Genomic DNA, 12,356 nt, shown 5'->3' on the forward strand with positions numbered 1-12,356 from the left:
TTTTTTTTTTTTTTTTTCAAGATATTAATTGGTTTAACTGTTTAAGATACCAAATTACAGGTATCTTCTTCTACATTTTTTCTTTTCACCGTTTTTAAATTAAAAATAAACTGTATATATAGAAGAATGTAATAATTCAATAAAAGAACTATGAAGAAAAAAAAAAAAAAAAAAAAACCANACCAACAAACACCATCGCTTTCACTGCTGGTGGAATGTGCTTAGATAATACGATACACAGAGCAAACTAGTTAACCGTCAGAGATCTGAATCCCACTTTACTCAGCAAATATTTCCGGTGTACCGGATTCTTATTCCGGAACGGACATTGCTTCCCGTTTGGTTCTGTAAGCAGATTTCGACTTTCTTTTTTTTATGCATTTGTGAGTTTTGTCATCTTTGTAGTTGATTTAGTAAGTTCTTCTATGCAAGTGTGAAACTTGTGGTTCTGGGTATTACTGATTTGATCGTATCTAGTGATTTCGAAGTTGCCAAGACTTAAGTCTTTTGTGATTCTCTTGAGTTTCAATTTTCCCAGGCTCCCTGAAAAATCTGATTTTTTTTTTCTTCTTCTTATAGTTAAAGCTTTGATGTTGTTGGATCTTGTGAAAACTGCATTATCCTGGATCTGTTAGAATGACTCTATAGTTAATTTGAGTATGATTTTTGAAATTGAATTGGCTTGTCCTGCGAGAATTTTGTATGTATTGTCATTTGTCAATGATCAAAAAACCATCTTTTTGTGTGTTTCAGGGATTGATTGAATATAAACATTACGTACATTGTTGAATCTTGATGATCTTGCCCACGTGAGTACAATCCTGGAGTTTCTATATCTCTTCTTATTGCTGCTTACTTGATTTTGGCTGAAAAGAAATGAAGAGATTTTATGGAGGGCTTCTTGTTGTATCAATGTGTATGTTCTTGACGGTGTATAGATATGTCGACTTGAAAACTCCTGTTGAGAAGCCTTATATTGCTGCTGCTTCTCTTGTTGTTACTACCAACACCACTCTTCCTATGGAATGGCTCCGGATTACACTCCCTGACTTCATGAAAGAAGCGAGGAACACTCAAGAAGCGATATCTGGTGACGATATCGCTGTTGTCTCGGGTTTATTTGTTGAGCAGAATGTGTCTAGAGAAGAGAGAGAGCCTTTGCTTACTTGGAACCGTTTAGAAAGCTTGGTTGATAATGCACAGAGTTTAGTTAATGGAGTTGATGCTATTAAGGAAGCTGGCATTGTTTGGGAGAGTCTTGTGTCAGCGGTTGAAGCTAAGAAACTAGTTGATGTAAGTGAAAATCAAACGAGGATAGGGAAAGAGGAGCTGTGTCCTCAGTTTCTTAGCAAAATGAATGCTACTGAAGCTGATGGGAGTAGTCTGAAGTTGAAAATTCCTTGTGGTCTGACTCAGGGTTCCTCCATCACAGTTATTGGCATCCCCGATGGTCTTGTTGGGAGCTTCCGGATTGATTTAACAGGACAACCGCTTCCAGGGGAGCCTGATCCGCCTATTATTGTACATTATAATGTTAGGCTTCTTGGTGACAAGTCTACTGAAGACCCTGTAATTGTTCAAAACAGCTGGACGGCATCTCATGATTGGGGAGCTGAGGAACGCTGTCCAAACTTTGATCCTGATATGAATAAGAAAGGTGAATGCAAGTATAGTTTCACCGGCTTACATAAATGTTGTCACTTCATCTTCTATGAATAAGCCTGTTGATATCCTTATAATACACAGTGGATGACTTGGATGAATGCAACAAGATGGTTGGTAGAGAGATGAACCGAACTTCTTCAACTAGCTTTCAGTCCAACACTTCAAGGGGCATTCCCGTAGCCAGGGAAGCATCTAAACATGAAAGATACTTTCCTTTCAAGCAAGGTTTCTTATCCGTTGCTACACTTAGGGTGGGAACAGAAGGAATGCAGATGACAGTTGATGGGAAACATGTAACCTCATTTGCTTTCCGCGATGTAATATCATCACTCTTCTTCTTCTATATCACTGCTTTTAGCAATCTTTTCACTCAAATGCTTAGATTCTTATTTGGGTTCTTCATCGTTTGTTCAGACACTGGAGCCATGGCTGGTTAGTGAAGTACGGATTACAGGTGACTTTAGGTTAATATCCATTCTTGCCAGCGGTTTGCCCACATCGGAAGAATCAGAGCACGTTGTTGATCTAGAGGCACTAAAAGCACCTCCCCTTTCACCATTAAGGCCACTTGATCTCGTTATTGGTGTCTTCTCCACTGCAAACAATTTTAAAAGACGTATGGCTGTAAGAAGAACATGGATGCAATATGATGATGTAAGATCTGGAAGAGTTGCAGTTCGCTTTTTTGTTGGCCTTGTAAGTTTTCTCCCTGTCTGAAAAATATCTGGTGTATGTTGGATTTGCTTAATTCTTAATCTTAATATTCTTTGTTGTTGATAATGAAGCACAAAAGTCCTCTTGTCAACCTGGAACTTTGGAATGAGGCTCGGACTTACGGTGATGTTCAGCTAATGCCTTTTGTTGATTATTACAGTCTCATCAGTTGGAAAACACTAGCCATCTGCATCTTCGGGGTAATATGTCTTTGTCATATCTCTTCCTAGACACAGTTTAGTAGTCTTTACCGTTTTGCCTCACTAACTACATATTTTAAACAGACAGAGGTTGACTCAGCCAAGTTCATCATGAAAACGGATGATGACGCCTTTGTTCGTGTAGATGAAGTACTACTTTCTTTATCAATGACCAACAACACTCGGGGGTTGATATATGGACTGATCAATTCTGACTCTCAACCTATTCGAAACCCCGATAGCAAATGGTACATCAGTTATGAGGTACAACACAATCCTGACATAGCCATGTAAGCAAATAGACTGATTTCTGATTCGTTTAACGAAGTTTTACACACAAAAAAAACAGGAATGGCCAGAAGAGAAATATCCACCATGGGCACACGGTCCAGGCTACGTTGTATCCCGGGACATAGCAGAATCGGTTGGCAAGCTTTTCAAAGGTGGAAACCTAAAGGTACTACTAATCTATGTTAACTCCATTAAATCACATTTCCGGATTCACATAGAAATGGAATATGAAATCTTGAAATTTTGGATATAGATGTTTAAGCTAGAAGATGTGGCAATGGGGATATGGATAGCTGAGCTGACGAAACATGGTCTCGAGCCTCATTACGAAAACGATGGAAGGATCATTAGTGATGGATGCAAGGACGGCTATGTGGTTGCTCATTACCAAAGCCCCGCCGAAATGACTTGCCTCTGGCGTAAATACCAAGAAACCAAACGCTCTTTTTGCTGCCGCGAATGGTAAAACTCAAAACGTAAACAAAAAGTACATTCTTCAACCCTACTTTTTTGGTTTGACGTGTGCGTCCACAGGTACATAAGAGAAAAGAGTTGCTTTAATATGTTGATTCTTTAGTCACAAAAATATTTGATCTCCTTTTGTTTGTTGTTCAAGTGGACTAGATTTGCAGTTTTAGATTAGGAGTGTATATTACTTGTTTCACTAAGATGTACTGGTACTGAAATTTACTAACTGATATTGTTTAATTCGATGGGAGTAGATATCATAAGAGCATATTTAAATGCTTTCACAATTTCATATGAATCTATTGTTGCTGCTTACTCTTCACATACGGCCTCGTGTAATCACAAGGGAGTGACACATGACAGCCTCGACTGTTGTTGATCCCAAAATTCCAGAAACACCCTTTGCTGTCTTTAAGTTTACGCTCAAGGTGTAAGGAGAATATAGAGAAATTATCATGTTTGAGTCAGATAAAAAATGTGACATAGGTCTGCTAATGGATAAACATATCGATAAGATCAATCATTGTCTTCGACTTAAATTATTTTAGGTCCCATTAGTAAATTACTTTTAATACTTCTATAGGAAAAAAAAAAAGTCATTACACGTTAACAATTTCTAGATCTTTCCACAACGTTTACTTGCAACTCTCTTAAAATCTTGAGAGGCCATTTTCATACTCAGAAAACCAATCTTGTTTGCGATGGCGACAGAACCAGAAGCTGAGGTTGGAACAGAGACATCCTCTGTTTCCGGAAGGTTTTTAAGGAACAGAGATTTATATCTCTTCTTGCCTTTTCTCTTAGGCTTTTCTGATCGAGAAACATCAACTGGCGATGATGATGATAATGATGTTGCTTCGTCGCGTGAGAGAATCATTTTAGTCAACCCTTTTACGCAAGGAATGATCGTGCTCGAAGGCTCGTCAGGATTGAATCCTCTGCTTCGTGACTTACTGGAGTCACGTGAGGAAGGTCGTCCTCCAGCGTCCAAAGCTTCCATCGATGCGATGCCGGTTGTAGAGATGGACGGCAGTGAAGGAGAGTGTGTGATCTGTTTGGAGGAGTGGAAGTCCGAGGAGACGGTGAAGGAGATGCCGTGTAAGCATAGGTTTCATGGTGGATGTGTAGAGAAATGGTTAGGGATTCATGGATCGTGTCCTGTTTGTAGGTACGAGATGCCTGTTGATGGAGATGAGGTTGGGAAGAAAAGAAACGACGGGGGAGAGATTTGGGTTAGGTTTAGTTTCAACGATGGTCGGAGAGTTAGAGATTCTTCTGGTCCAGACGATGGAAGCAGTGATGGTGATGGTAATACTATTGGATCTAGTGGCACAGTTGAGTCCGAGAATTAGGGTTACATAAGCTTTTTTGTAAACACTTGTTGTACTTTTTTTTTTTTTGGGGGAAAAGTTGATGTCTTGATGATCGTTTTTTTTTTCTTTTCCCATGAAAATTAGGAGATATTTTTGGTTTCTTTTCGTATAACTTTCTCCGTTGTGTTTGTTTTCTTGAATTCATGTATTAGAAAGTTGATGGATTTTCAAGAAATCTTTTGGTTTTCTGTTGCAAGGCATTCGTTTTTATCAGTTTTTAGCTTTTAATTCTCCAAAATCCATTTTTTGAGCCATATATTATTCTAAAAAAAGAATGCCATGGTCCAGTTTAATTTTGGTACCGACTTCAAAACCAGATCGCACTATAGGCAAAAAGTCTAAAGGCATAGCTTAATAATAGCTAGGGGGATACGTCAAACCCAATGAAATTCCAAAAAGGCAAGTTTCCTCGGTTTTTTTTTTTTTTTTGTCGTCTGGCAAGTTTCCTCGGTTTATATACCCATTTTGTCTATCTTCTGGTTTTATGTGGTTCACAGTACATATATAATAAATGTGAAAATATTATTAGTCAAACTCAAAACTTCAAAGTCTTCAAGCCCAAGCATCCTATCATGTCCCTCACCTTCGAAATTTTTATTTTTGACCAAACTCGCTTCCCTTGTTACTACATTGTTTTAATAATACTATCTGGTTTAATTCATTGTTTCACTAATTAGTTTTTTCTTATAAATATTAAATTATATTCAAAAAGAAATAAACGTTTTTACACGGCTAAAACAGAGCTTTTTAAAAAATTAAAATACAAGCATCATACTCACTAATTAGTTCTTACTAACAGAGTAACAGGTAGATATATACTAGAACCTAGGTTAAACATCTTGCAATAATTAATTAAAAGTTTGAACTGATGCTGCTATTGCATTTGCGATTTAAACCATTTTTTGGTTATCATTCGTAAACAGGACATAAAAATGTACAAAGAATAATTTCCAATCTTTTTATGTCGATATTAGAAAAAAGATATCAAATACAGTATGTATATGGCGATTATTATCTTAACGTTTTACAAATAGCTATATACTAGGTATTAACCTATGTTAAACCGTGGGCTAACATTTTATTTGAATTAAATTTGAAATATATTTTTTTTTATTTTGTTATTTATTATTAGCAATTCATACAGCATACTTACAATCAGATTATTGCTGCAGAAATTATTACCGAAAAAATCTGTATAAAATCTGTAGAAATCTTAGCTGTTTAACTGAATAGATATTTCTAAATATCTATTTTTAAAACACTAATTTTTTATCTTAGTTAAATTATTTTAATTATCCTTAAAGATTCTAACTATTTTTTTTACTATTTCTAGTGGCATTCCAATGTAATTTTTTACACTTTTAATGTTGTTTTTATAAATGTAATTCTCAATTAATATAGTAGGATTAGCTAAATTACTGAAGGAAACTGCCATAATAGATCTTCGTTTTGTTTATATATGTGAAAAGAACTTTTTATTTATTTAAAATTTTTATCAGCCAAATTTTATGATTAGTACGGGATGTATATATATGTATCAGACTTTCATTATCGAGTATTCATAATTTCATATAGAATATACAAATCAAATGTTCATACTGTTGATAAAAATCTAAATAATTTTGAATTAATATATTTTTGACTAAATATAAAACTGATACATACCATAAATATATTAAATCAAAACAATTTTCTAGGCGTCCATCCATCACTATTACAATATTTTGATTAAACATAGATTCATTTGATCGATGCAAAACAATCATGATATGAGTTTAGGTGTATATTATGTACAAACAGCATATCTATTGGCGGAGCTAGAAAAAGTATTCATAAGTAACAATATTTTTTTTAAAAGTATAGATTACATTAAAAGAAAATGTTGGACTCACTCATATTGATGAAATATTGTAAAATACTTATTTTCAATAAAGCAAACTAGACCATCACTAAAAAAATGAATCACAAATACTATCACTAAAAATGAACCACAAATACTAAAAAATAGTTAATAAATTTGAAATGAGAACCATAATAAACCGATTGTTATGTTTTGGTTGTAATAGATTCTCATTTCAAATTGGTTCTCATTTCAAATATATAAATTGGTTTATAATAGATTCAAAATTCAAAGCTTCTTAAAATCCATCAGCTACTACTCATGTCAAACCTTATAAATAATAAATAAGGTAATAATGGTTTATCATCAGCCTCACTCTAATTACTCTATTTTAAAATTCAAAACTTTCATCGCTTACACTTTCATTGTTTCTATTTATGAAAAGATGCTTCATAACGAGGTTAGTATCTTCGTCATCTTATATCTTTGTCGATCTAGGCATAGATTTTGCGTTTTAGGTTTATGATTTAACCTCTGAGCTTCGTTTTGAGATTTCATCTTAAAGGTCATCTTATCTATGTTTATCTAGGTTTGATTTTGCGTTTTAGTTTGATTGATTTCATCTCTGAGTGTTTTTTTATAGTTCATCTTATCTCTGTTGATCTAGACATGACTTTAACCATTAGTTTTGTATTTTACTTTGTAGTATATTGATGTGGTAAACTAGTCAGTTATTTACTATCTTTATCCTTGAGCTTGTCCCACCCAACATGTGTGTCACATTTTTAATCCAATCTCACATGCATGAAATTTTAAGTATATTTGAGTTGAAATATGGAATATGAAATGGAATTTTTCTTACCCTTAAGGATTTTAAATAAATCCAGGCTGAGATTGTTGCCATCACAATGGGGCTGATAGCTATAATTAAAAAGTCTGAACAAATTAAACAGACAAGAAAAGTAGGATCGAGTCAAAAACCTACTTTAATCCGTGTAATTTTAATCATCAACTAGGTTTGAACCCGCAGTACACCGCGGGAAATTTTATTTTGTGTTTTCAATATATTTTCTTATTTTTTTTATTTTTAAACTTTTAAATATCAGCTGAAGTAATATAATATTTTTTTTTGATGTGTTGGTATATTTTGCACATAATAATTTGTAACTTAATTAATTCTAACATATGTTTATAAATATACGATATTTGAAATAAGTTAATAGTTTAGCGTTGGTTTAATAGTTTAAAGTTCAAATCCATCATGCTACTGACCCATCCCTCAATAGGTTTAAAAATTGTTAGCCCGTAGAAAAATCATCCTACAATTAGTATGTGTTTTTGACCAGTGGAAAATCAAAATATTTGTTTTTATTGAAATATTTAGACTCATAGTTGCATCCACCCAACATACTTTGGTTTAATTAATAGGTGATTAAGATGCGATACAACGTGGTATACCACTTTTCAGTTTAAAACATAATTTATTATTTCAATACATACTATATTCTTAGAATTAAAAGATGAGCATATGTTATGTTTTTAATATATTTGATGTCATTTACGCTCTTAATTGTAAAAACTATTATAATTGAAAAAGTAAGAATACTATATTTTCAAGTAATAAGTGATAACCAATTAAATTTATTAATTATCTAAAAATCCAATGCTTTTTGCAAAAAAAAAAAGCACAAATTACATGACCCATTTAAAAAAAAAACAGATATTTTGTTCTATTTTTCTGTGCAAATCTTTTGTTCTAAATTCGGTTCAACATAAGATCTAGATTTAAAATAAACAACATCTTTTAAAAAAAAAAAATACATGATTCGTTTACAATTTTTGGTTATATGATTTTTTACTTTATTTCAACACTTATAATATTTTTTTAGTTTAAAATTGAATCATAATACTTGTCATTTAACAATAATACTTGTAATTTAATTTGTTTATCATAATACTTGTAAGTCTAATTTTAAAGCTACTGTTTATGTTTTAATGAAGAATTTTTAAAAAATAAAACAATTAAATATGATATAGCTACAGCCAATAACAATTGTCCTACATCGATTACACGTTATGACCATATAACTTATATGATAATTAATAAGATTAAATATAAAATATATTATATTTTGTGTTGGGGTAAAATAAAAGTTAGCCGAACAAATAGATACCTAACCAAAATAATAATAGTTTGGTTTTCACAATTAAGGATCCAATTAAACATCCATGCTAAACACGCGGATCTTAGAATCGAGTATTGATCTTTTAATGAATTTTTGATAACTCAATTATACCCTTGTCAATTTCAATTAATCATCTCTATTAAGCATAATTAAGTGGCAATTGAAGTAAATAAAACCAACATTTTGGATATATTCAATTTTGTACTTCTCTTTTAATAGTATTAAGATAGCGATTATTCTAAATTTCTAATCAAACGATTTAATCCGTGTAGAAAAAAGAGAGAAAAATCAATATTTAAAATTAGGTTGAGATTGATCGAATCAAACTGAATTTAATTAATGATAATAAAAAATATTGCTTACTCTTCACATACGGCCTCGTGTCATCAACTTCAACTTAAATTATTTTAGGTCGCATTAGTAAATTACTTTTAATACATCGAGAGGAAGAAAAGTTAGTAAATTAGTAAATTACTGGTTTATAATTTCCAGATCTTCCTTGCAAATATCTTAAAATCATGAGACGCCATCTTATCTAGAGAATCAATCTTGTTTGCGATGGCGACAGAACCACATAAAGGTTCTATACGAGACCATGTAATTAGAGGTTCTCTACTTTTACACGTCAATGAAACTATTCAAACACTATCCCAAGTCTTCTTCACCCTTCGCGAATAGGTTGCTCCATGCAAACGGCGTCGTTCCAACTTCTCTTCTTTTGCTTCATAATTTCCTCTGGTTTTAACTCCATTAACTGTAGCTCGTTTGGTCTAACGTTGTCGTAATCGCTATCAGTTTCTGCTTCTGAGCTCTCCGGTGAAGTCAACGAACTATCATCAACTGAAGTTTTCGTCTGTCTAATTCCTCTGTTTCCTTGTTTCTTGGGATCCAAGACACCTTCCTCTTCCTCAACCTCTTCTTCATTTGCTTGCGTTAGCTCCGAAAAAAAGAAGAGCTGAGGCAGCATCTGTTCGCCAATGATGCTTCTCTATAGGAATCGTAGCTTGCAAAGTTTACGTCGACATTCAAAGATGAACAACCGGAGAGACTTTCTTGAGCTTTGAATAACACTGACTTTAAGTATTTCCCCTGTGCCTCTATCCTCACTTGCAACTGCCTATGCACCGTCTCCTTGATTTGCAAGTTTCTGATTTGTGAAAACAATTATAATGAGTTCAAGAAAGGTGGATCTAGATATGAAAACAGAGTAATGTTTTCTCCTTTAATGATTATTACTCGTTAGGTTGATCATCTCTTTTCTCGTTTACAATAATAATCTCTTCTTGATCTATAGGATTCTGAGTTTCTTTTAGAGTTTCTGCAGCACAAGATACTAACATAAGTACATAACCAACAACCAAGGGTTGGATAAGATCTAAACCCACTAGGTCAGATCAAACCTCAAACTAAGTACGTATGTACGTAACCAACAACCGAACAAATGGTTACAATTGTTATTGTCACAATATTCACTTTTTTGTAGTTTATTAATAATTCTACAGATTAACAAATATCATCATAGAAAAATAATTTCTAACCATCTTCTTGCTTGTTACCAACAAATCTCTTGCTTTTTACCAGCCGATATTTCTGAAGAGAGAAGAGCAATTGAACAAGAGTGAGAGAGTTTGTAGATTACAAGTAATCTGAGTAAATAAATAAAAAAATCTAAAAGTTCTTGTCAAAGGCTTACATGTAAAGTGGCTAATGAGATGGTACAAAGTAAGCTCAGGAATCTCCATAGTCCTTATCAAACTCTTACGCGTTGCTTCTGAAATCACACGTAACAAAGAAATAAAATAAGATGAAAAACCAATCAAGAAATGAACATAATACCAAACCACAAAACACTTGTTTCATTGATTCAGAAATTTCAAAAGGACAAATTAAAGAAGATGTAAACAGAACTTCCTGGTCCGCCAAGTTGATTAACAGCATCGATGAATTTGTTTTGAAGCTCACAGCTCCATCTCAACCTCCGCTTAGAGTCCTTTGCCTCCTAGTTCTTTTTATCAATCATCATTATATATCCATGTCTAGTAGTAACAATCAAGAATGATCCGAAATAAAGATAAGAAAGGAAGATTATTAGACTAATCACATGTATAGTTGTTAAAGATTGCTTTTTCCTCTCTTGGTCATTCTCGCACCATATCTGGAAATGAGTGGGGTTGCGTTGCAGAAGGGAATATATGCTCTCTTGACCTTTCCTCTATTTATTTTATTTTTTATTTTTTTTTGTCTTTTAAAGCTTTTAATTTTCGCATTTTACCTATTTGACTATTTGTTTCCTTTTCCTCGATCACCTCCGGATTTTACACCACTTTTTTAGAGTATATTTTTTGGAATATTTGTGCAACGTTTTCTTCTTGGACTTGAAGTGGGTTAGACAGAATCTATGATGAATTGAGTGAAATTACTAATATATGTAATACAGTTATTATGGTTATGGACCTTATGGTTTTTATTTTTTAGAGGACACTTATCCAATATTGTAGCATGTAATAACTAAAAGATTCAAAATGTTATGGGTATTCAAGAAATTTATCTTAAATCACAAGATTTAGTAATGTAATAACAGTATGAACCACACTTAATATGCTTATCTTTTTACTGTTATTATAAGTCACGCAAACGAAAATAAAATTCACAATAAATACTGTAAGACAATTATAATCTCATAAAGGAAGAGTCTCCATATCTATCGATCCCATAAAAAGCATATAGAATGCCCTCCGTCACGTTTTCCACGACAAGGGGCTGGTTCATAAATGTACCAAATACATTTGCTACAGACTCCATATGGACTTCTTACATTGTCGTCTCTATCTACCCTAAAAATATCAAATTTCACTCTACGCCCGGGCCATTCAAAACTGCAATTATATATTGTCGTTTTACGAAAATTGACATAAAACCTGAAATTAAAATTAGCTCCACTTGGAAGCTTTCTTATCCCCAGATCTAGCTTTTTATTCATGCAATGTGCGACCAATGTTGCACGCGTGGTCAATGTGTTAAAGATCGATACATGTTTAAGTGCGAACGGCAAAATCCCATCGATGGATGAATGATTTCCTAAAAGATGAAGATTTTTTGTAGGAATAAGAGAAGTATGAAAGTGTAGTGTTTTGTTGTTGAGGAAGCCATAGACGGCTTAAAGGGTTTGTGAAAAAAAAAAATATTTGTTTTGTAAGTAGTATTTATAGAAATGTCCTTCGATCCAGCACCTCCTTTTTGCTGATGACAGCCTATTTCTGTGTCGTGCTAGTCTTTTGGAATGCTCAAACCTGTTACAGTGTTTAAGGTTGTATGGAGATGCGTCTGGTCAAGAGATAAATCTCCAAAAATCATCGATAACCTTTGGAAAGAAGTTAGATCCGTACATGAGGAGGGTTATCGGTTTGTTTACGGGTATTGAACAAGAGGGAGGGGCTGGTAAGTACTTAGGCCTCCCTGAATGCTTTAGTGGCTCCAAGAAGGACATGTTAGCGTATATAACAGATAGATTAACATCTCGATTACGCGGTTGGTTCGAGAAAACATTGTCCTTGGGGGGAAAAGAAGTTTTGCTTAAAGCAGTGGCGCTTGCTCTTCCGGTGTATGCGATGTCCTGCTT

At 33.5% G+C, this 12,356-nt stretch overlaps 2 protein-coding genes and 2 pseudogenes across 2 annotated transcripts; 2 read left to right on the top strand and 2 right to left on the bottom strand.

The window, feature by feature from the left end:
• Positions 177 to 3,583, top strand: LOC104756855 (beta-1,3-galactosyltransferase GALT1). The gene is made up of 8 exons (XM_010479507.2): positions 177 to 347; positions 754 to 1,657; positions 1,747 to 1,982; positions 2,080 to 2,361; positions 2,451 to 2,579; positions 2,664 to 2,843; positions 2,929 to 3,036; positions 3,124 to 3,583. The coding sequence occupies exons 2-8, from the start codon at positions 877 to 879 to the stop codon at positions 3,334 to 3,336; spliced, it is 1,929 nt and encodes a 642-aa protein (XP_010477809.1). The 5' UTR covers positions 177 to 347; positions 754 to 876; the 3' UTR covers positions 3,337 to 3,583.
• On the top strand, positions 3,884 to 4,907 carry LOC104756856 (E3 ubiquitin-protein ligase RING1-like). Its single transcript, XM_010479508.2, has one exon. The coding sequence runs from the start codon at positions 4,040 to 4,042 to the stop codon at positions 4,688 to 4,690; it is 651 nt and encodes a 216-aa protein (XP_010477810.1). The 5' UTR covers positions 3,884 to 4,039; the 3' UTR covers positions 4,691 to 4,907.
• Positions 9,119 to 10,597, bottom strand: LOC104759422 (annotated as a pseudogene).
• LOC109130187 lies at positions 11,439 to 11,887 on the bottom strand (annotated as a pseudogene).

The sequence above is a fragment of the Camelina sativa genome, chromosome 17, assembly GCF_000633955.1.
Source record: "Camelina sativa cultivar DH55 chromosome 17, Cs, whole genome shotgun sequence".
NCBI classification, from domain to species: domain Eukaryota; kingdom Viridiplantae; phylum Streptophyta; class Magnoliopsida; order Brassicales; family Brassicaceae; genus Camelina; species Camelina sativa.